Source organism: Hyla sarda, chromosome 10, assembly GCF_029499605.1.
Source record: "Hyla sarda isolate aHylSar1 chromosome 10, aHylSar1.hap1, whole genome shotgun sequence".
Classification (NCBI taxonomy): domain Eukaryota; kingdom Metazoa; phylum Chordata; class Amphibia; order Anura; family Hylidae; genus Hyla; species Hyla sarda.
Genome location: NC_079198.1, coordinates 114,539,252 through 114,563,947, shown reverse-complemented (window position 1 = coordinate 114,563,947; position 24,696 = coordinate 114,539,252). Strand labels below are relative to the sequence as shown.

Genomic DNA, 24,696 nt, shown 5'->3' with positions numbered 1-24,696 from the left:
GCCGTTGGCTGTCCGGGCATGCTGGGAGTTGTAGTTTTGCAACATCTGGAGGTCTGCAGGTATAAGACCACTGCTCTATAGTATTGTTCTCCATCCTGTGGCAAAACTACAATTCCCAGCATGTCCATGGGACTTGTAGTTCAACCGCAGCTATAGAGCCACAGGTTAGGCGTCTCTACTCCAGCGCAGAAGAGTCAGGCAGCGGGCTGGAAACATCAGATTATAATACGGCGGATAGAAAGCAAAAAAACCTGAAACACTAATGAAGAGATGACAGCGAGATGTCGCTTAGGCTTTCATCAGCGCGCCCACCACCGCTTTGACATTCAGGCTGCGCAGGTCACAGTACGTCTGCCCAGTGCCCACAAACACAATGGGCTGCCCGGTTATATACGTCATGGAGATGGCAGCGCCCACCTGCAGGAGGGGAAAGGAAGAGGTTAAAAGATCCTGCCCCAATGCAGTCAGTGTGTCCAAATATTAAAGGGGTATTCCAGGAAAAAACTTTATATATATATATATATATATATATATCTCAACTGGCTCCAGAAAGTTAAACAGATTTGTAAATTACTTCTATTAAAAAATCTTAATCCTTTCAGTACTTATGAGCTTCTGAAGTTGAGTTGTTCTTTTCTGTCTAAGTGCTCTCTGATGACACGTGTCTCAGGAAACGCCCAGTTTAGAAGCAAATCCCCATAGCAAACCTCTTCTAAACCGGGCTGTTCCCGAGACAGGTGTCGTCAGAGAGCACTTAGACAGAAAAGAACAACTCAACTTCAGAAGCTCATAAGTACTGAAAGGATTAAGATTTTTTTTAATAGAAGTAATTTACAAATCTGTTTAACTTTCTGGAGCCAGTTGATATATAAAAAAAAAAGTTTTTTCCTGGAATACCCCTGTAAACAGATGTCCTGATGCTGGGACCATCATGAGTGATGCAAAACGTATTCCCTATCCTAAGGATAAGGGATAAGTTTCAGATCGCAGGGGGTCCGACTGCTGGGACCCCCCACGATCTCCCATACGGGGTCCCGGCAGCCCATGGGAAGGGGGCATGTCAACCACTGCAAGAAGCAGCGGCTGACAAGTCCCCCCTCAATTTAACTCTATGGCAGAGCCGGAGCGCTGTATTGAGGGGGTGTGTCGGCTGCTGCTTCGTGCCGTGGTCTACACCCGCTATCTGGCCAGCGAGCCGGGGCCCCGTACAGGAGATCACGGGGGGCCCCAGCAGTCTGACCCCCGCAATCTGAAACTTATCACCTATCCTTAGGATAGGGGATATGTTTTTCTGGACTGGACTACCCCTTTAATACTTTAATAGCAAAGCATCCTGGAGCATGTGTGGTGCGGTGGTAATAAAGCTCCCAGCCGTATCATCACTCACCATGGGGGCCACAGCGACAGGTAGGTGCTAGGGAGCAAATGACAGGACCGGAAACAGGAAAGCTCTGCTCGGTGTGATCTGCACCGCCATGGATTTACCTTATCATCAATTGTGTCAAACTTGGTGAGCACGATCCCATCGATGAGACGCGGCTTCTCCGACATAGAGTGATCCGCCAGAGCCTTGTTAAATTTCACCTGAGAATCCAGAAATCGCACAAGCATTAAACCCATGAACATCAGTCATCCGTGTGCAGAAAATATACCCTGTAAAGCGGCCTTACAGAACTGTAGTGATGACCTAAGCTTAAAGGGGTACTCTGGTGGAAAATATTTTTTTTGCAGTACACCACGTTTTTGCAATACAGTTCCCGTATACGTTTACAATTTGAAAACCTTACGGAACCGTATTGAAAACCGTATGTATTGACTCTCCATTGAAAACCATATGCCAAAAGATGCATCAGGTTGTGTCCGTTTTGCATCCTGTACTGTTTTGTCAGTTTTTTTCCCCGTACCCAAATCGTAGCCTACCACGATTTTTGGTCAGGGTGAAAAACCGTATTGAAACTGTATACGCATTTTTTTTAACAAGGGAGTCAATGAGAACAGTACAGAACTGTATGTGCGCACGGTTCCATCCGGTTTTCACCATACGGTTTTTGACTTTGCACAGTTTTTTTTCTTGGAACTTTAATCAAACAAGTGAAACTTTATTCATGATGGAGTGAAAAGTTAAAAAACGTATACTTTTTTTTTTCCTTAAAGACGGATGCAACCGGACATCATTTTTTCAAACTGTATACAGGTTAAAATTTGTACACACGTTTTGATACAGTTTAGTCCGGTTTTGAAAAATCAGTTTTTCATCAAAAAACTGATACGGGAACTGTATTGCAAAAACGTGGTGTGAACCCGGCCTTGGGCCGCTTTCACACTATAAAATTCATTCATTTTTAAAGATCCGTTTGATGTTCCGTTATGAAAACCCTGAAAATCGGTCATTACAAAATCCCATTATAGTCTATGGGATTTTTACATTATCCGTTTTTACCCGTCATAGCCCGTTATTAATAACAGCGGTTATTTTGTGACGGTAGAAAGTAACGGGAGAAATAGTGCATGTGACGGTAGACAGAACGGAAGAAATACTGCATGCACTATTTCTCCCGTTACTTTCTACCGTCACAAAATAACGTCCGTTATTAATAACGGGCTATAATGGGATTTTGTAAAAGCCATTTAATGGCCGATTTTCAGGGTTTTTATAACCGAACATCAAACGGATCTTTGTATAGTGTGAAAGGGGCCTTAGACTGATAATTCTGCCATCTACTGTAACAATCTGGAGCTTGGAAAAGCTGGAAGCCATATGAGAGATCATACAGCTTCCCCCCAAACAACATAACTTAGAAATGGCTGCTCAGTCTGACATCCCACATTATATAAAAAAAAAAAAAAAAGAGGATGACGGTGCCCAAAGTTTAAATGGATATGATATCTCAATGATATATCTATTAAAAAATCACAATATTAATCACATTTTTCAATACCGTATAAGACGCACGTTTTCTTCCCCATCAACGGCCGGGACCCGCGGCTAATACGGGACATCACTGATCGCGGTGATGCCCTGTATTAACCCTTCAGATGCGGCGATCAAAGCTGACCGCCGCGTCTGAAGGGAAAGTGACACTAACCCTGCTTCTCAATCGGGCTGTTCGGGACCGCTGCGGTGAAATCACGGGGTCCCGAACAGCTTACAGGACACCGGGAGGGACCTTACCTGCCTCCTCGGTGTCTGCTCCGTGCCGGGATCCCCTGCATGACAGGCGCGCTCCTTCGACGTCATCACGTCATCCAATAGGAGCGGCGTGCGTAGCGACGTGATGACGGCAACGGAGAGTGTGGATCCCGGGGAAGAAGACGTCCGGAGCGTCGGGGACAGCGATGGAGCGACATCCAGGGCAGCGGTGACGGGTCCGGAGCGGCGGGGACACGTGAGTATTACCTCTCATACCAGTGGTCTTCAACCTGCGGACCTCCAGATGTTGTAAAACTACAACTCCCAGCATGCCCGGACAGCCAACGGCTGTCCGGGCATGCTGGGAGTTGTAGTTTTGCAACATCTGGAGGTCCGCAGGTTGAAGACCACTGTTGGGTTCAGAATCTTTTTTTTCTAGATTTTGCACCTTTAAAATTGTTATATTATATCCCGGTGCGTCCTATAGGGCGAAAAATACGGTAAATATATCATTGAGATATCATATCCATTTAAACTTTGGGCACCGTCATTCTCTTTTTTCCCCCATTTTGCACATTTTATTACCACCTGGGGTATAGGTGTTTAGATGGTTTATTGCTCAGTTTTAGGTATTAAAGGTTAGGTGAGCGCCTTCCATTATTTTTGTACATCCTACACTATATCCTATAAACTACATAGGAAGGTAATGAGTAACATCCCACCAGCTGATCCACAGCCTCATTGCCGACCAAGGCTTCTCCCACAAACAGGACGAGATCCGGCATGTTGACAGCGATGAGCTTGGCCAGTGCGGTCATCAGGGGAGTGTTGTCCTGCATGCGGCCGGCCGTGTCCACCAGCACCACGTCAAAACCCTGATTCCGAGCTGCACAAAAACAGACGCAAGATCAACGCAAAAGGGCTTCACTGATCAACACTGTCACCCGCCACGACCCATCCCGCAATCTGCTACTATTTAATGGCTGTCTTTAATAAGCCCCTTTTAGGTTTCAATTCCTCACCATGATCAAGATCTCTGCAAACTGTCAGTGAAGGTGACTATTCTGGTTTAGAGCAAGAATAGAGGTGAGCGAACTTACAGTAAATTCGATTCGTCACGAACTTCTCGGCTCGGCAGTTGATGACTTTTCCTGCATAAATTAGTTCAGCTTTCAGGTGCTCCCGTGGGCTGGAGACTCTTTCCTAGGACTGTATCCACCTTTTCCAGCCCACCGGAGCACCTGAAGGCTGAACTAATTTATACAGGATAAGTCATCAACTGCCGAGCCGAGAAGTTCGTGACGAATCGAATTTACTGTAAATTCGATCATCTCGAATCAAGATACTGAAAACCTTCACAAAAAGCGTGTCTACAATGGATGTAACTGTATCAAACCCTCAGCTGTGAGAAGTAGAAGGTTCTTATGCGCTTTTATCCTTTTGAATGAATTAAAATATTTATTCATTCAGTGATGACAACCAGAGGCTTTTAAAAAAATAATATAAGAACTGGAAAAAAAAAAAAAGTGTACTACCGTATATACTCGAGTATAAGCCGAGTTTTTCAACACAATTTTTCTTGCTGAAAACGCCCCCCTCGGCTTATACTCGAGTGAACTCTCCGCCTGTCAATCCCTTCATCAGTGGTCTTCAACCTGCGGACCTCCAGATGTTGCAGAACTACAACTCCCAGCAAGCCCGGACAGCAATCGTCATCGGACACCATGTAGTCATCATCCAACTTCACCCCCCCCCCCCCTTTTGTTTTGTACTCACCTCTGCTCGGCGGGAAGTTAGGGTGAGCTGGTCCTGGCCATCTATGCTGCAGGGACCGTCTGGTGAGGAGGGTTAGTCGGTGCGGGCTGTCCATTTTCACCGGGGGGGGGCGCCTCTTCTCCGCTCTTCGGGCCCGGCCCCGAAGTAGTGACATTGCCTTGACGACGACGCACAGGGACGTTCATGCGCAACGTCCCTGTGCGTCGTCGTCAAGGCAACGTCACTAGTCGAGGGGAGGTGAGTACAAAACAAAAGGGGGAGGGGCCTGGATGATGACGAAGGCAGCAGTGGTCTCCAACCTGCGGACCTCCAGAGGTTTCAAAACTACAACTCCCAGCATGCCTGGACAGCCAACGGCTGTCCGGGCATGCTGGGAGTTGTAGTTTTGCAACATCTGGAGGTCCGCAGGTTGAAGACCACTGATGAAGGGATTGACAGGCAGTGATGATGAAGGGGGGGATGATGACTGGGGTCTGGATGATGACATGGGGGGGGGGGGAGATGATGTATTTCCCATCCTAGGCTTATAGTCGAGTCAATAACTTTTCCTGGGTTTTTGGGGTAAAATTAGGGGCCTCGGCTTATATTCTGGTCGGCTTATACTCGAGAATATACGATACATAGTTGCAAAATGTCCCCATTGGAAGATGGAGTTCCCCTTTAAAGGGGTTCTCCGCCCCTAGACATCTTATGACCTCAGGTATGTGGGAATTGTATCGCAACGACGCCCGGGACATGCAGTTCTCGGCACCGGGCAGGTGAATTATTCAGGCATTTAGCCCTGCTTCGGGCAAGCAGCGCTAAATGCCGGAAGAATTCACATATGATGGGGCACCAGTCACTAAACTGCTATAGACCACAGCTGCATGAAGCAGCCTATAGCGAGCCTTCCTGGTGGAGGTGCGAGCGGTGAGTGCCGTCATCGCACGTGGCGCGGAGGATGCCGGGACGCTGACATCCTGCGCGGCACTTGTGATGACCTCACTCACCGCGCGCACCTCCGCCAGGAAGTCCCTGCAGAGAACAGGGAGATGTAAGAAGAAGTGAGTTACCTACTCAAACTTGGCTACTTACTACATAAGGGAGGACCTGCCTACCACTAGGGGCTAACCTATCTACTCAGGGCAGTGCATCCCAACATGGTGCCTCCAGCTGATGCAAAACTACAACTCCCAGCATGCCCGGACAGCCAAAGGCTGTCCGGGCATGCTGGGAGTTGTAGTTTTGCAACAGCTGGAGGCACCCTGGTTGGGAAACACTGGTCTGATGCCTTCTATTCCAATTTTAGTGAACTGAAACATTCTTCTTTACCTACAGAGATACTACTCGGGGAGGGTTTGTTACAGTTGCTTCCAGTAGTTTTGCAACAGCTGGAGGCACCCTGATTGAAGAACACTTACTTAGGTAGTATAATTGTTTAAATGGGAGCCCTACCTGCCGGGGGTCATATCTATCTAGGGGCCTTTCTACCTACTGGGAAGCCCTACCTAATCATCAGGTAGGGCTCCCCAGTAGGTAGACAGGCCCCCAGATAGATATGACCCCCATCAGTGATGGGGGTCATATCTATCTGGGGGCCTGTGTACCTACTGGGGAGCCCTACCTGATGGGGGTCATATCTATCTGGGGGTCTGACTACCTACTGGGGAGCCCTACCTGATAGGGGTCATATCTATCTGGAGGCCTGTGTACATACTGGGGAGCCCTACCTGATGGAGGGACATCTATCTGCGGCTCTGTCTGCCTACTGGGGGAGCCCACACTTCCTACCAACTGGGGGGGGGGGGGGGAACATATCTATCTGGGGCATTATTTACTTACTAGGGGAGTCCTACCTACCTGATGAGGGGATGGACCTACCTGATAAAGGGACATACCTTCCTGAAGGGGGGGGGGGGGGGCTACCTACTTAATGGGGCGGACTTACTAATCAGGGACCCTATCCACCTAATGGGGTGACATACTGGTCTGCTTATTAAGTTTCTATTAATAAAGACCTTATTTACAGACTATTTTGGTTGAAATTATTTTATGTACCAGGACAAGTGGGTCGTCATGAGGGACAAGTAGATTGTGCTCCGTGTTAAGTAGTTTTTTTTTATATTTCCACACCCCTGGACCCATCCAAAGGATAGGGGATAAGATGCCTATGAGCGGAGCACCCCTTTAATGGTGTCTATCACTCTAGCGGGGGGCACTCACCGTAAGCTATGGCTTCCATGGCTATTCCAGCAGCGTCTTTGCCATAGCCCTTCTCGTAAAGCTGCACCATGGTGCGCCCGTTGTGCTGCTCCGGAGGGTGCAAGGAATTAAGGCGTCTGGTGTGAGTTCGCAGCTGCTCCACCGCCCCGGCTCGGAATGTGTCACAAGCCGCTATGAGCACGTTATATCCGTTCTCTATCAGCCAAAAGGAAATCTGTATCCGAAGCAGAGAGAAAAATCTGTAAGCATTACTGTCATGAAAAACAATAAGATCAGTCAAACGTTGTTGATCGCAGCGCGTCAGGAGTAGGACCCGATGTGATCAACATCTAACATGTCTGAGTGACAACGTTAAGTGTCTTCCATGATAGTAAGGCTTTAAAAGGAAAAGGACAGTGGGCACCTTCCTCTTATTCACTTACTTTGGCCAGGTTGGTGGACTTCCCCACTCCATTCACCCCACAGAAGGTTATGACGTACGGACGACGCATGCGCTGTGACTCCATCACATCACGCAGCACATCCACACGTCGCTTTGGCTGCAAGATTTGCACAAGGGACTCCTGTAAAGCTTGTTTTACTGCAGACGCCACAGCTGATAGGAGGAAACGGGAGAGGTCAGAAGCAAAGAACATAAAAATGTACACAGCAAGTGCAGCTCTGGAGTATAATACAGGATATAACTCAGGATCAGTACAGGATAAGTAATGTAATATATGTACACAGTGACCCCACCAGCAGAATAGTGAGTACAGCTCTGGAGAATAATACAGGATATAACTCAGGATCAGTACAGGATAAGTAATGTAATGTATGTACACAGTGACTCCACCAGCAGAATAGTGAGTACAGCTCTGGAGTATAATACAAGATATAACTCAGGATCAGTACAGGATAAGTAATGTAATGTATGTACACAGTGACCTCACCAGCAGAATAGTGAGTACAGCTCTGGAGTATAATACAGAATATAACTCAGGATCAGTACAGGATAAGTAATGTAATGTATGTACACAGTGACCTCACCAGCAGAATAGTGAGTACAGCTCTGGAGTATAATACAGGATATAACTCAGGATCAGTACAGAATAAGTAATGTAATGTATGTACACAGTGACCTCACCAGCAGAATAGTGAGTACAGCTCTGGAGTATAATACAAGATATAACTCAGGATCAGTACAGGATAAGTAATGTAATGTATGTACACAGTGACCTCACCAGCAGAATAGTGAGTACAGCTCTGGAGTATAATACAAGATATAACTCAGGATCAGTACAGGATAAGTAATGTATGTACACAGTGATCTCACCAGCAGAATAGTGAGTACAGCTCTGGAGTATAATACAGGATATAACTCAGGATCAGTACAGGATAAGTAATGTAATGTATGTACACAGTGATCTCACCAGCAGAATAGTGAGTACAGCTCTGGAGTATAATACAGGATATAACTCAGGATCAGTATATAATGTATATACACTGTACACTTACTTGAGAAAGTTCCCATGACTTTCCCTTCCAGTCTCTTGGCCACAGACTCACACAGCTGAACAGCGATATCTGCAGCTACATTCTTAGCTGTGGGAATTACAAAAATGTTAATAATTACACATCCTTTAAAAGGAAAAAACATTTTCTACTCAATGCCTTGCAGGTGCAGTTTTTCTTTTACTCGCTCAGAAATATTTTTGGCATGTGCCTTATGTCAAGTTTCACACCCTTAGGTCGTGCAATATTCCATGCAATGTTAATTATAAATGAATATTCTATATTGTACAGTCTAACAGGCTGCAGAATGACAAGTTCTGCAATCTCCTGAGCACAATACATACCCGTATATGTAAGTAAAGCGGCTGCCCTTTTACTAATAAGCATATGCCACCTTTCAATGGATCTTGTGTCATTCCAGACTCCAGGAAAGCTACAGGAGCTGGAGCAGTGGTCTCAAACTGTGGCCCTCCAGATGTTGCAAAACTTCAACTCCCAGCCTGCCCAGACAGCCAACGGCTGTCTGGGCATGCTGGGAGTTGAAGTTTTGCAACATCTGGAGGGCCACAGTTTGAGACCACTGAGCTAGAGGAACACAACTCCACTGCCCGCACAGAAAATGACCCTGTAAATTTATATTGGTTTATTAGATTCTTACCTATGAGATGATCCTTCATCTTCTCTAAGACAGGTTCCATGTCTTCCAAGGTTAAACTTTTAGCCCCCACCAGGCCCCTCAACATCCCAAACATCCCTCCAAAGCTGCTCTTCTTGGCACTGGAAAAAACATATCGGTAAGACCCCAGTACAGACCCCCTCTCCTAGCCAGAATTATAGACAGGTGGGGTACCTGGCCTTAGCTGCAGATGGAGCAGTTGTAGTTTGGACAGAAGGGACATCTTCCTCTTCTTCACTGCTGCTGCTGCTTTCATATTCCACATCCGGGGGGTTTCCGGGCATGAGACCAATACGGAGTCTCTGGAAGACAAAGCAGAACAGAAGTTGCATCACATGAACCATCTCCATTAAACAGAGGGGTTCACATACTATATCTTCATGGTACTGATGCAGATGACAAAACAAAATTCTTAAAAAAAGTGTCCCTCAATTTAAAATAAAGAAGTTACCAGGAATTATCCTTTATCTTACTTTCCTGATTGGGTAACAAGATACAGTAATCCTCCGACCTACGATGGCCCCGACATACGATAATTTCCATCGCATGGTGAAGGCAGCATCAACATACAATGCTTTTGTATGTCAGGGCCATCACATAAACGGCTATCCGGCAGCGCATACTGCTTCAGCTACCACCGGATAGCCATTTAAGGTGCCACTCACCTGTCCCCGCCGCTCCGGACCATCCTCTTCGGGCTCCGCTGCATGGTCATCACGTCGCCGCGCACGCAGTCCCATCATCCAATAGGAGCGGCTTGCGTAGCGACGTGATGACGGCGATGGAGAGCGACGATCCAGGACAGTGGTAATGATCCAGAGCAGCGGGGACATCATGGGAACGTGATGGCGGCTATGGAGAGCAGCGATCCAGGGCAGTGGTGACGGTCCGGACCGGCGGGGACACGCGAGTATAACTTTCTATATTACTATTGCACGGATCCCTCAACATACGATGGATTCAAGTAACCATGGTTCATTTGGAACGAATTACCATCGAATTACCACTGCATTGGGTGTCCATTATTAATTGGCTGTATACAACTGTAACAAAACCTCAGCTCCGAATGATAAAATCTGTATGGGTTTCCATCCTACTTGTAAATGATAATGTTTCTGCTCGCTGAGATCTTTCAATAGATTTAAAATATGGAACACAGATTAGAAAGTAGCAGAAGCCCCTTTCTATGGGACTGGAGGGCCCTATAACCCTGGGACTATGACTGGGCCATTATTTCAACAGCAGGATAACCCAGGATCAAGTCTTACCAACGCCTCCAGGTCCTCATCAGACGCTGCCACCTCCTCCGGGCTGCCATTGGTGGTGGGTTTGCTGTAGTCTAGTTCTTTGTTTTTGGATCGTCCCAGCTCCCACACACGGGGCTGCTTCCCTTTCTCCTTCTGAGTCTCCGGCTTTGGGGATTTGCTATTTAAAAAAATAATAAATAAGATTCTACACCTTCCCAGAGTCCCAACGACCCCCAGTCTCTATAACAAAGGTCTTCAACCTGTGGGCCTCCAGATGTTGCAAAACTACATGCTGGGAGTTGTAGTTTTGCACCATCTGGAGGTCCGCAGGTTAAAGCCCACTGCCCTATAATAACCCCACCTGGCTTTGTCTCCAGTCTTCATCTTCTTCTTAAAGAACTCCTCTCGTTTCCTCTGCATGGCTTCCTCGGAGGTCAGCTCCTCCTTCTCCCCGGCAGGTACGCTGACCTTTGCTTTATTTGAAGTGATGGCTTCTGGTGCGATGTCTGCAAAACAGAGCAAGAACAATATAGCGAGAAGGAGCCCAGGAAGACTGCAGCACAGACAGACCCTCCATAAGCCAATCTAGGCCTAGGCCCCAGTGTTGCATCTGCTGAGTGATGTCTGACACAAGGAAGTCATGGCACTAAGGAGCCTGTGAATATAATTCTGACAATGGTCAAGGTGTCCGCCTCTGCCTGGATCCACCCAAGCCAGGGGGCCTGCAAGCACAGCCTGCAGCGGGAATCCCTCCTCCCTCCAATTTCCTCCCCTGCAATGGTGCCTGACGCACGCCACTTCCGATGTCACTCCCATGGGACACACCCGCGCCATCCCGTGAGACATACCGGCCGGAGCACACAGAGGAAAGGTACGCACTCACTGGCCGCGCACCCTAGACACCGGCACAAGCAAGAAGTAGGAGGCCAGAGGACTCTCCCGGCGGGATGTGGAAAGGGGCCACTAGACTTGACTTTTGATGCCCAGCGGCTCCCTAAGGAGACTTACGCTGTCGAACAACATGTAAGTTCTCAGAAATAGACTGAGTCAACGCCGTTCCCTTCCTCTTATGACAAACTGTTGGCATCCTCTGCCTCCTGCTCCGGAAAGGAAACAGAACTGCAGTAAGAGAGGCTGTAGTTGCTTTTATGCAAAGTTTGGCAACTGTTTTCTGTCCGGAGGGGAGGAGGACGCTCCCCAAGGGTCATGTCATAGGGCGAAAGGGAAAAAACAGGGAAACCCTCTCTAAAAAGGACCAAGGACCTCCCCGTCATCCAGAAGTGCAAAAATTGACGGCCAGAGGTGGAAGATGTCCAAAACCCCTGGCAGTGAAAGGGTTAACGTCCGGACTCACTCTCTTTCTTTGAAGACTTGTTCTTCTTATTATTCTCCTTCAGTTTTTCTCCCGGCTTCTCGATCATGGACTTCACGGTCTTCTTAGACTTCTCCGACTCTTTGAAGGTCTTCATGGCGGTGGGGGCCCGAGCTTTGCCGCTCTCCTCCGCTGCCCTGTAACAAGTCAGTCCCAGCTCAGCGTAACAAAGCCGAATGATGCATTTACCCAGAAAATCCTATAATATCTCAGCAAGAGGCACCGGACCCTATGGATGCTGCTAGAGATGAGCGAACTTACAGTAAATTCGATTCGTCACAAACTTTTCGGCGGTGGATACAGTCCTAGGAGACTCTTTCCTAGGACTGTATCCACCTTTTCCAGCCCACCGGAGCACCGGAAAGCTGAACTAATTTATGCAGGAAAAGTCATCAACTGCCGAGCCGAGAAGTTTGTGACGAATCGAATTTACTGTAAGTTCACTCATCTCTCGATGCTGCCATAGAACATCAAGGCCCAAACAAAACTACAGCTACGTTGAAGGGGTACTCCTGGGAAAACTTTTTTTTATATATATATATCAACTGGTGCCAGAAAGTTAAACAGATGTGCAAATGACTTCTATTAAAAAAATCTTAATCCTTCCAATACATTTTATGAGCTGTATACGACAGAGGAAATTCTTTTCTTTTTGGATTTCTCTGATGTCATGACCACAGTGCTCTCTGCTGACATCTCTGTCCATTTTAGGAACTGTCCAGAGCAGCATATGTTTGCTATGGGGATTTTCTCCTGCTCTGGACAGTTCCAAAAATGGACAGCAGAGAGCACTGTGCTCGTGACATAAGAGAAATCCCAAAAGAAAAGAATTTCCTCTGTAGTATACAGACCCTGATAAGTACTGGAAGGATTAAGATTTTTTTTTTTAATAGAAGTAATTTACAAATCTGTTTAACTTTCTGGCACCAGTTGATTTAAAAGAAAAAAGTTTTCCACCGGAGTACCCCTTTAAACTGCAGTAACCTCCATGAAGCCGCTGACATAGAGATCCCAACATACCTAAGGAGAAAGTCAAAATCATCCTGGAAATCAAAGGAACTGTTTAATAAACCTAGAGCGCCATTCTGCTGGATCTGGTTGCGGTATTTATCCCGGAATTCTTTATGGACATCGTCTATTAACTTGTCCACATACGTTAGGGTTAAAATCTTCTGGTATCCAACCTGTAGAGACAGTAAGGGACACACAAGGGTTAATCTGTCGGCTGCCTCCTGTCCCTTCATTAGTATGAATTATATAATGAGGGTCCTTTCTATTAATTATCAAGGGGGCTCAAGAATGAACAAAAACTTTCTGTCCCTCCGAAAGGGTAAGGAATGGTAAAGGGCACAGACTACGAGCTGTATATCACTGAACATCCCTTTTCTTATACTCTATCTCAGTGGTCTCCAACCTGTGGCCCTCCAGATGTGGCAAAACTACAACTCTCAGCATGCCCGGACAGCCAACGGCTGTCCGGGCATGCTGGGAGTTGTAGTTCTGCAACATCTAATATGCTTTGAGCAGTTTGTTCTACCTCACCTGACAAATTAGTCTATAGGATTAAAGAGAACCTGTCCCCAAACTAAACTTTTAATATATTGTTCCTTATGTAATTATAAGACACTTTGCTATTTACTTGCTGTCAAAATTCTCAACTTTTATAGGATGTGAATTTTATTTTATGTGAATGAAAAAAAATGGCCACTAGGTGGCTCTGTTCTGTTCCCTGCCGCAAGTCAAATGGTTAGTTTGGTCTCCTCCCGGCCTGGCAGGAGACCAAACTCAGGAAGTGCGTGTGGGGCATGGTGAGGCACAGCTCTCGCAGGCTTCAGTGATGTCGCGCCTGCTGGGGAACGCCCACTTTCTCCTGCCGGGAGCTCCCACAATGTGATCAAGGGGAAAGGTATGAGAGAGCTTTTTAAGGCTCGGAAATTTTTTAAAGGGCAGGAGAGGTGTTAATACAGTGGTCCCTCAACATACGTTGGTAATTCATTCCAAACGACCCATCGTTTGTCGAATCCATCGTATGTTGAGGGATCCGTGCAATGTAAAGTATAGGAAGCTGTACTTACCTGTCCCCGCCGCTCCGGACCAGGTCCTCACCGCTCCCGAAGCTGTCCCACTGCTCCGGTGTCTTCTTCGCGATCCTCCGGTGTCTTGCGCATCTTCTGCAGGGTCCGGGCCTCGCTTTCTGGTGACGTTATTACACTGCTGCGCCGGCGCGGCGTGCATAGTGACGTAATAACGATGCCGGAAAGCAAGGCCCGGACCCTGGAGAAGATGCGCAAGACACCGGAGGATCGCGAAGAAGACACCAGAGCAGTGGGACAGCATCGGGAGTGGTGAGGACCTGGTCCGGAGGATCGCGAAGTGGACCCGGAGCAGCGGGGATAGGTAAGCGAACCTGCCCGGGATGCTTAAACTGCTATCCGACAGCAGCTTAAGCATTTTGTGCTGTCGGATAGCAGTTAATGCGATGGCCCCGACATATAAAAGCATCGTATGTCGATTTTATCATATGTCGGGGCCATCGCAGGTTGGGGGGTTACTGTACATAAATTTAGGTGCACTACTGTGGTAGATGTAGACAGTGACATATGTCTAACCCTCAAAATGATGTTAAAATTGAGACATTCGCCAGTATATCCTTATATGAAGGACACACCAGAGCCCGCACACCAACGCCAAGGTTTCTCAAGTGGCGCGGGACCTAACTCTAAACCTACCTGTGCCGTATGGGCAATACCAGGGACCAGTGGGCAATTACAGCAGCATTAGGTCCGACTCCCAGCCTGCTCCCAGATACCTCCAGTGTGGCTGAGCACACGTACAATGGGAGGAGGGAGGCAGACTATGAGCCCCACACAATTTGACTGATATAATGCCAGCACCAAAATGCTGCCTAGAATAGTGATTAAGGCGCATTAAATTTGGAGTTGATACACCTCCAGGTACAAGATTTGAACAACAGCAACATTTAATGTACCTTAAACACTATTATAGGCAGCATTAAGGTTCACCTGTGAGGCTGGCAACATATCAGGCAACTTGGGTGGGGCTTATAGCCTTCCTCCCTCCTCCCATTGTACGTGTGCTCAGCCACACTGGTCGGACCTAATGCTGCTGTAATTGCCCACTGGCCCTGGTATTGCTCATACGGCACAGGTAGGTTAGGTCCTGTTAGGTCCTGTGCCACTTGAGAAACCTTGGCGTTGGTGTGCGGGCTCAGGTATGTCCTTCAAATAAGGACATACTGGCTAATGTCTCAATTTTATCATCATTTTGAGGGTTAGTCATATGTCACTGTCATATGTCACTGCACCTAAATTTATGTATTGCTCTATATGTTACACATCCACACCCTTCATCTGGTGTAGGATTTTATTGTGGCACTTATAATCTGCTGCAGGCATCCCCCATTGTAGGTATTTTATGCTGGGGATCGCCCATAGCAATGGACCACAAGCGCAGGATCTGCAGATCCGCCACTGAAGGACCTCTGTATTCTGCCTTTAGATGTGCCAGCTTGGAGCGGCAACACACTGCGATGTCCGAGTCGGAGCGTGCATGTTCAGTATACTCGCACATCGTGGCCGCTCTCGGAGTAGCTCATGGAGCAGGGGGAGCGGCCACAATGTGTGTAACTCGCACATTACTTCAGTGTGTCTGCTCCTAGTGGCATATTGCCGCTCAGAGCAGGCACATCTAAAGGCAGCATGTAGCGGTCCTTCAGCAGCAGATCTGCAGCATAGAATACGCTGTGGATCCGCCCCTGTGAATGTAACCTTAATGGGAATAAGTTTTTTGTTTGTTTTTGTTTTAAATAATAGTTTTTATAATTTTTTCCATTTTTTCCCCACTTTTGTAGTCCCCATAGGGAACTATTACATGCAATCTGTAGATTGCATACACTGATCAATGATATACCATAGCATAGCAGTGATCAGTGTTATCGGTACTCCTTTACTAATGCCTGCCATTGCTGGAGGAGCGATGATTGGACGCACAGAGCAGGGTAAGGGACCTCCAGCCGTCCTCTCAGCTGATCGGGACACCACAATTACACCACGGTGATCCCGATCAGCCTCCCTGAGCTAACCGGCAGTACATCTCAGGACTATTAGATGCCGCAATCGACTTTGATCGCAGCGTCTAAAGGGCTAATGCGGGTCTCCGCTATGATGTGCGCTCGGCTGCTGAGCACACTGCATAGCTCGGGAGCAGAGAGTGCAGGCAGCTTACCGCACCTCTGTGATACCTGCTGGCGGCACTCCCACCGGCAGGGATCGGATTAGGTATCGGGGACATTTGCACAAGTACTCATGCAAGTGTCCAGTATCGGAACATCCATAGTCACTTTGAGTCACTTGTTTCAGATTCCCTTAGACAAAATGGCGCTGGAACTGGTCATTTGCTGTTATAGCCCATCCGTGCTGTGTAAGCATTAAGTTGTGGGATCAGACATGTTAATCAGACATCAGCGTTAGTGTGTGTTCACACCACGTTTTTGAAATACAGTTCCCGTACGGTTTAAAAAATGATGTCCGTTTGAATCCGTTTAAGAAAAAAACGTATAAGTTTTTAACTTTTCACTCCATTATGAATAACGTTTCACTTGTTTGAATGAAATACCAAGAAAAAAAAATTGTGCAAAGTCAAAAACTGTATGGTGAAAACCAGATGGAACCGTACGCACATACAGTTCCCATTGATTCCCATGTTAAAAAAAATAAATTAAAAAAAACATATACGGTTTCATACGGTTTTTCTACCGGACCAAAAACCGTGGTAGGCTGCGGTTTTGGGTTCGGGAAAAGCACTGACAAAACCGTACAGGATGCAAAACGGAAACCGGATGCATCTTTTGGCGTACGGTTTTCAATGGAGAGTCAATGCGTACGGTTTTCAATACAGTTCCGTAAGGTTTTCAAAATGAAAATGTATACGGGAACTGTATTGCAAAAATGTGGTGTGAATGCAGCCTTATAATAGGCTGCGGTTTACTGACTAAGCTTTGCCTGTTCCTCAGAACGATTTCGGACATCCTCCACTGATCACCATCAGCGATAAGATGTTTTCCTTTACAGGATTCCCTTTAAACTTATCACTGGATTTTTATCATCAAAGGCCAACCGGCTCTAATAGGGGCCATTCTGTGTACAGTGACCCCCCGACCTACGATGGCCCCGACATATGATCAAATCGACATACGATGGCCTCTCAGAGGCCATCGCATGTCGATGTCAGCATCGACATACAATGCTTTTTTATGTCGGGGCCGTCGCATTAAGTGCTATCCGGCAGCGCAAAATGCTTAAGCTGCTGCCAGCTTAATGTTCCCCGTGTGGTGCAGTGAGTATTACTTACCCCTCCATGATGCTCAGGGGTGCCCTCCGGGTCCAGCGCTGTTCCTCCGGTGTCTTCTCGGCCCTCTCCGGTGACGTCACTACGCTGCTGCGCACACCGTCCCGTCATCCAATAGGAATGGCGTACACAGCGGCGTAATGAAGTCGCTACGTAGGCCCAGTAAGGCCTTGCAGAAGACAGCAGAGGACCGGAGAAGACAGCGGAGGACCGGAGAAGACAGCGGAGGACCGGAGAAGACAGCGGAGGACCGGAGAAGACAGCGGAGGACCGGAGAAGACAGCGGAGGACCGGAGAAGACAGCGGAGGACCGGAGAAGACAGCGGAGGACCGGAGAAGACAGCGGAGGACCGGAGAAGACAGCGGAGGACCGGAGAAGACAGCGGAGGACCGGAGAAGACAGCGGAGGACCGGAGAAGACAGCAGAGGACCGGAGAAGACAGCGGAGGACCGGAGAAGACAGCGGAGGACCGGAGAAGACAGCGGAGGACCGGAGAAGACAGCAGAGGACCGGAGAAGACAGCAGAGGACCGGAGAAGACAGCAGAGGACCGGAGAAGACAGCGGAGGACCGGAGAAGACCAGGAGAGCCCAGCGGAGGCCCGGGATCACCATCGGGAGCAGCGGGGACAGGTGAGTACAGCTTCCTATACCTAACATTGCACAAATCTTTCAACATACGATTGATTGGACAAACGATGGCTCATTTGGAACGAATTACCATTGTATGTTGAGGGACCACTGTATATGATCAGATGAATACTTGGATGAGTCTCTGACCTACAGGGGAGATACATGAGAACCTGAGACCACTTACCACAAACACCAGCTCAAACTGATTGTCCAGCTTGTACTTGAGGGTGAGGGAGTCATGGTTGTAGCAGTTGCTGCCGCCTCTTTCCTACGGAGACATAAAAGAACAAATGCAAACTTAAAAGTCTAAAGGATCCTTAAAGGGGAACGCCAGAGAAATTGTAAATGTGAAGCCGTAAGATTCCCATAATGCATCTCTGCAGGTGCTCTGACTCCAGAGGTGACCAGGCTGAAGCTGTCCCAAGTGGTTACAGTCATTGCCGTAAATGTTGGCACCCCTGAATTTTTTCAAGAAAATGAAGTGTTTCTCACAGAAAAGGATTGCAGTAACACACGTTTTGTTGTACACATGTTTATTCCCTTTGTGTGTATTGGAACTAACCCAAAAAAGGGAAGAAAAAAGCAAATTGGACATAATGTCACCAAACTCCAAAAATGGTCTGGACAAAATTATTGGCCCCCTTTCAAAATTGTGGATAAATAAGATTGTTTCAAGCATGTGATGCTCCTTTAAACTCACCTGGGGCAAGTAACAGGTGGGGGCAATATAAAAATCACACCTGAAAGCAGATAAAAAGGAGAGAAGTTCACTTAGTCTTTGCATGTCTGTGTGTGCCACACTAAGCATGGACAACAGAAAGAGGAGAAGAGAACTGTCTGAGGACTTGAGAACCAAAATTGTGGAAAAATATCAACAATCTCAAGGTTACAAGTCCATCTCCAGAGATCTAGATTTGCCTCTGTCCACAGTGCGCAACATTATCAAGAAGTTTGCAACCCATGGTACTGTAGCTAATCTCCCTGGGCGAGGACAGAAGAGAAAAAATGATTAAATATATCAATGCAGCATAGTACAGATGGTGAATAAGCAGCCCCAAACAAGTTCCAAAGATAGTCAAGCTGTCCTGCAGGCTCAGGGAGCATCAGTGTCAGTGTCATCTGTCGACATTGAAATGAAATGAAACGCTATGGCAGGAGACCCAGGAGGACCCCACTATGGCAGGAGACTCAGGAGGACCCCACTGCTGACACAGACATAAAAAAGCAAGACTACATTTTGTCAAAATGAACTTGAGTAACCAAAATCCTTCTGGGAAAATGTCTTGTGGACAGATGAGACCAAGATAGAGGTTTTTGGTAAAGCGCATTCTACTGTTTACCGAAAACTGAATGAGGCCTACAAAGAAAAGGACACAGTACTTACAGTGAAATATGGTGGAGGTCAGTGATGTTTTTGTGTTGTTTTGCTGCCTCTGGCACTGGGGGCCTTGAATGTGTGCAAGGCATCATGAAATCTGAGGATTACCAACAGATTTTGGGTTGCACTGTACAGCCCAGTGTCAGAAAGCTGGGTTTGCGTCCGAGATCTTGGGTTTTCCAGCAGGACAATGACCCCAAACATATGTCAAAAAGCCCCCAGAAATGGATGACAACAAAGCGCTGGAGAGTTCTGAAGTGGCAGCAATGAGTCCAGATCTAAATCCCATTGAACACCTGTGGAGAGATCTTATAATTACTGTTGGGAAAAGGCGCCTTCCAATAAGAGAGACCTGGAGCAGTTTGCAAAGGAAGAGTGGTCCTACATTCCGGCTGAGAGGTGTAAGAAGCCTATTGATGGTTATAGGAAGCGACTGATTTCAGTTATTTTTTCCATAGGGTGTGCAACCAAATATTAAAGGAGTAGTCCAGTGGTGATTCAGTGGTGAGCAAGGGTGTCAATAATTTTGTCCCGACCATTTTTGGAGTTTGGTGACATTATGTCCAATTTGCTTTTTTTCCTCCCTTTTTTGGTTTAGTTCCAATACACACAAAGGGAATAAACATGTGTATAGCAAAACATGTGTTACTGCAATCCTTTTCTGTGAGAAATACTTCATTTTCTAGAAAAATTTCTGGGGTGCCAACATTTACGGCCATGACTGTATATCCCAGTGGCCTCCAAACTGTGGACCTCCAGCTGTTGCTAAACAACAACCCCCAGCATGCCCGGACAGCCAGCAGCTGTCCGGGCATGCTGGTAGTTGTAGTTTTGCAACAGCTGGAGGTTTACAGTTTTTACACCTGGGTCTTGTACTGTACACGATTTCTTACCCCAACTCCTCATCATAAACCCACGACGCCTCACATGGGTCTGTCTGTTCCACAGAAGTCCCTATAATACATCCAGAGCTCCTCCATACTCCTGGACATATAACCCCATTAACGCTGTTTTATTTATCATCCCACCCCATGTGCCGTAACTGAATCCTAATATGATTGCTATAGTCATGTCTCCACAGATTAACATCACCCCAACACTAGAGGGAAAACATGGCCAGAAGACAGCAAGATCCGGAACACAAATGTCACCATATGGAATCCAGACACTTCATACAGACCGACCTGACAGCCCTGGAATCCCCACCAGTCACATGATCTATGTATCCCCAATCTCACTATATCCCAATATCATTGTGTCATACATTACATTCTTCAAGTGAACCCAAAGAGAACACAGGAGGACCAGAACCCCCACAACACAGCACTATGTCAGCACAGACACCCCACATTCTGCCCAATACTATAACATGACGTTTATAAGGGGCGTTACAGGAGCCTGAAGGAACCAGACTGGACCCTAAATGTCCTCAGACATGGAGCCAGATAAGACCGGAACACCAGTACCCAGAAACAGTGTCCTATGTCCTGACAGATCTGGGTTATCATTTATCAAGGTTCAAACCTAGAACCCTGATAGTCCAGATCCAGGTTTTAGGTCCACGACAGGAAGCAAGATCCATGTTTTAGGTCCTGGCAGACACCCCAAATCCAGGACAGGAACCCTGATACCCCAAATCCATATTCTAGGTCCTGAAAGACACCCCACACCATGACAGTACCCCCATACCCGAAATCTATGACTTGACAGACATCATTACACAAAAGGAACCTTATAGCTTAGACCCATTCACCAGGTCCTGACACACACCACATATTCATGGTAGTAAGTACCCCTATAACCCAGATCCATGTCCTGACATACACCCCACAGTTATGACAGTACCCCTATAACCCAGATCCATGTCCTGACAGACACACCACATATTCATGGTAGTAAGTACCCCTATAACCCAGATCCATGTCCTGACATACACCCCACAGTTATGACAGTACCCCTATAACCCAGATCCATGTCCTGACAGACACACCACGTATTCATGGCAGTAAGTACCCCTATAACCCAGATCCATGTCCTGACATACACCCCACAGTTATGACAGTACCCCTATAACCCAGATCCATGTCCTGACAGACACACCATAGTTATGACAGTACCCCTATAACCCAGATCCATGTCCTGACAGACACACCACGTATTCATGGCAGTAAGTACCCCTATAACCCAGATCCATGTCCTGACATACACCCCACAGTTATGACAGTACCCCTACAACCCAGATCCATGTCCTGACAGACACCCCACAGTTATGACAGTACCCCTATAACCCAGATCCATGTCCTGACATACACCCCACAGTTATGACAGTACCCCTATAACCCAGATCCATGTCCTGACAGACACACCACGTATTCATGGCAGTAAGTACCCCTATAACCCAGATCCATGTCCTGACATACACCCCACAGTTATGACAGTACCCCTATAACCCAGATCCATGTCCTGACAGACACACCATAGTTATGACAGTACCCCTATAACCCAGATCCATGTCCTGACAGACACCCCACAGTTATGACAGTACCCCTATAACCCAGATCCATGTCCTGACAGACACCCCACAGTTATGACAGTACCCCTACAACCCAGATCCATGTCCTGACAGACACACCAGTTATGACAGTACCCCTATAACCCAGATCCATGTCCTGACAGACACACCATAGTTATGACAGTACCCCTATAACCCAGATCCATGTCCTGACAGACACCCCACAGTTATGACAGTACCCCTATAACCCAGATCCATGTCCTGACAGACACCCCACAGTTATGACAGTACCCCTACAACCCAGATCCATGTCCTGACAGACACACCATAGTTATGACAGTACCCCTATAACCCAGATCCATGTCCTGACAGACACCCCACAGTTATGACAGTACCCTATAACCCAGATCCATGTCCTGACAGACACCCCACAGTTATGACAGTACCCCTATAACCCAGATCCATGTCCTGACAGACACCCCACAGTTATGACAGTACCCCTATAACCCAGATCCATGTCCTGACAGACACCCCACAGTTATGACAGTACCCCTATAACCCAGATCCATGTCCTGACAGACACCCCACAGTTATGACAGTACCCCTATAACCCAGATCCATGTCCTGACAGACACCCCACAGTTATGACAGTACCCCTACAACCCAGATCCATGTCCTGACAGACACACCATAGTTATGACAGCACCCCTATAACCCAGATCCATGTCCTGACAGACACCCCACAGTTATGACAGTACCCCTATAACCCAGATCCATGTCCTGACAGACATACCATAGTTATGACAGCACCCCTATAACCCAGATCCATGTCCTGACAGACACCCCACAGTTATGACAGTACCCCTATAACCCAGATCCATGTCCTGACAGACACCCCACAGTTATGACAGTACCCTATAACCCAGATCCATGTCCTGACAGACACCCCACAGTTATGACAGTACCCCTATAACCCAGATCCATGTCCTGACAGACACCCCACAGTTATGACAGTACCCCTATAACCCAGATCCATGTCCTGACAGACACACCATAGTTATGACAGCACCCCTATAACCCAGATCCATGTCCTGACAGACACCCCACAGTTATGACAGTACCCCTATAACCCAGATCCATGTCCTGACAGACACATCATAGTTATGACAGCACCCCTATAACCCAGATCCATGTCCTGACAGACACCCCACAGTTATGACAGTACCCCTATAACCCACATCCATGTCCTGACAGACACCCCACAGTTATGACAGTACCCCTACAACCCAGATCCATGTCCTGACAGACACACCAGTTATGACAGCACCCCTATAACCCAGATCCATGTCCTGACAGACACCCCATAGTTATGACAGCACCCCTATAACCCAGATCCATGTCCTGACAGACACCCCACAGTTATGGCAGTACCCCTATAACCCAGATCCATGTCCTGACAGACACCCCACAGTTATGACAGTACCCCTATAACCCAGATCCATGTCCTGACAGACACCCCACAGTTATGACAGTACCCCTATAACCCAGATCCATGTCCTGACAGACACCCCACAGTTATGACAGTACCCCTACAACCCAGATCCATGTCCTGACAGACACACCATAGTTATGACAGCACCCCTATAACCCAGATCCATGTCCTGACAGACACCCCACAGTTATGACAGTACCCCTATAACCCAGATCCATGTCCTGACAGACATACCATAGTTATGACAGCACCCCTATAACCCAGATCCATGTCCTGACAGACACCCCACAGTTATGACAGTACCCCTATAACCCAGATCCATGTCCTGACAGACACCCCACAGTTATGACAGTACCCTATAACCCAGATCCATGTCCTGACAGACACCCCACAGTTATGACAGTACCCCTATAACCCAGATCCATGTCCTGACAGACACCCCACAGTTATGACAGTACCCCTATAACCCAGATCCATGTCCTGACAGACACACCATAGTTATGACAGCACCCCTATAACCCAGATCCATGTCCTGACAGACACCCCACAGTTATGACAGTACCCCTATAACCCAGATCCATGTCCTGACAGACACATCATAGTTATGACAGCACCCCTATAACCCAGATCCATGTCCTGACAGACACCCCACAGTTATGACAGTACCCCTATAACCCACATCCATGTCCTGACAGACACCCCACAGTTATGACAGTACCCCTACAACCCAGATCCATGTCCTGACAGACACACCAGTTATGACAGCACCCCTATAACCCAGATCCATGTCCTGACAGACACCCCATAGTTATGACAGCACCCCTATAACCCAGATCCATGTCCTGACAGACACCCCACAGTTATGGCAGTACCCCTATAACCCAGATCCATGTCCTGACAGACACCCCACAGTTATGACAGGCATTATGAAACCCCTCATCCATGTCCTAAATCCCCATTTCAACAACAAGAACCCTGACATCCTATCCTCCAGACCTGTCACCCATATTTACTACAGGAACCCCATTATCCATCCCTCTCACCCCTTGGACTATATAAACACCTCTGACCCCCCTCACTGCAGCCATTTCCTCTCAGACCCCCCACATTTCATCCATACTCCCCCATAAACAGACTGACGTCAAGACACAGCGCCCCCGGGCGGTTACCTGGAGGATGACAGAGCGCAGCAGCGCATTGATCGGGCCGCTGAAGGAACCTCGCACCCCCTGGAAGCACCAGAGCACGATCCCGCCTTTACTGAAGATGGTGAAGAAGTCCAACATTGTGCACCGTCCGGACCGCACACAGCACGTCACTCACAGCCCCGGGACACGTCAGAGAAACACCGGGGAACGACGTCACTTCCGCCTGTACCGGAAGAGGAGGGCTCTGCTCCGTTGCCTCCGCCACCATGTTGG

At 47.6% G+C, this 24,696-nt stretch overlaps 1 protein-coding gene across 1 annotated transcript; it reads right to left on the bottom strand.

Annotated features, from left to right (window-relative positions):
• Positions 1–43: 43 nt before the first annotated feature.
• Positions 44–24,654, bottom strand: SRPRA (SRP receptor subunit alpha). Its single transcript, XM_056543991.1, has 14 exons — positions 24,445–24,654; positions 18,078–18,161; positions 12,915–13,078; positions 11,877–12,031; positions 10,884–11,028; positions 10,544–10,700; positions 9,450–9,577; positions 9,258–9,376; positions 8,603–8,689; positions 7,531–7,703; positions 7,109–7,322; positions 3,853–4,016; positions 1,486–1,584; positions 44–417 (listed from the first exon to the last, which is right to left on the bottom strand). Exons 1-14 carry the CDS (start codon positions 24,559–24,561, stop codon positions 289–291), a joined length of 1,935 nt encoding a protein of 644 aa, XP_056399966.1. The 5' UTR covers positions 24,562–24,654; the 3' UTR covers positions 44–288.
• Between the last annotated feature and the right edge of the window lie 42 nt (positions 24,655–24,696).

Excerpts from the sequence above, each read along its gene's own strand:
- SRPRA (XM_056543991.1), bottom strand. The coding sequence starts at position 24,561 with ATGTTGGACTTCTTCACCATCTTCAGTAAAGGCGGGATCGTGCTCTGG. Across the intron at positions 12,032-12,914 it reads GATTTTGACTTTCTCCTTAG|GGCAGCGGAGGAGAGCGGCA; the intron begins GTATGTTGGGAT and ends GACTTGTTACAG. Across the intron at positions 9,578-10,543 it reads ATGAGGACCTGGAGGCGTTG|AGACTCCGTATTGGTCTCAT; the intron begins GTAAGACTTGAT and ends TTTGTCTTCCAG.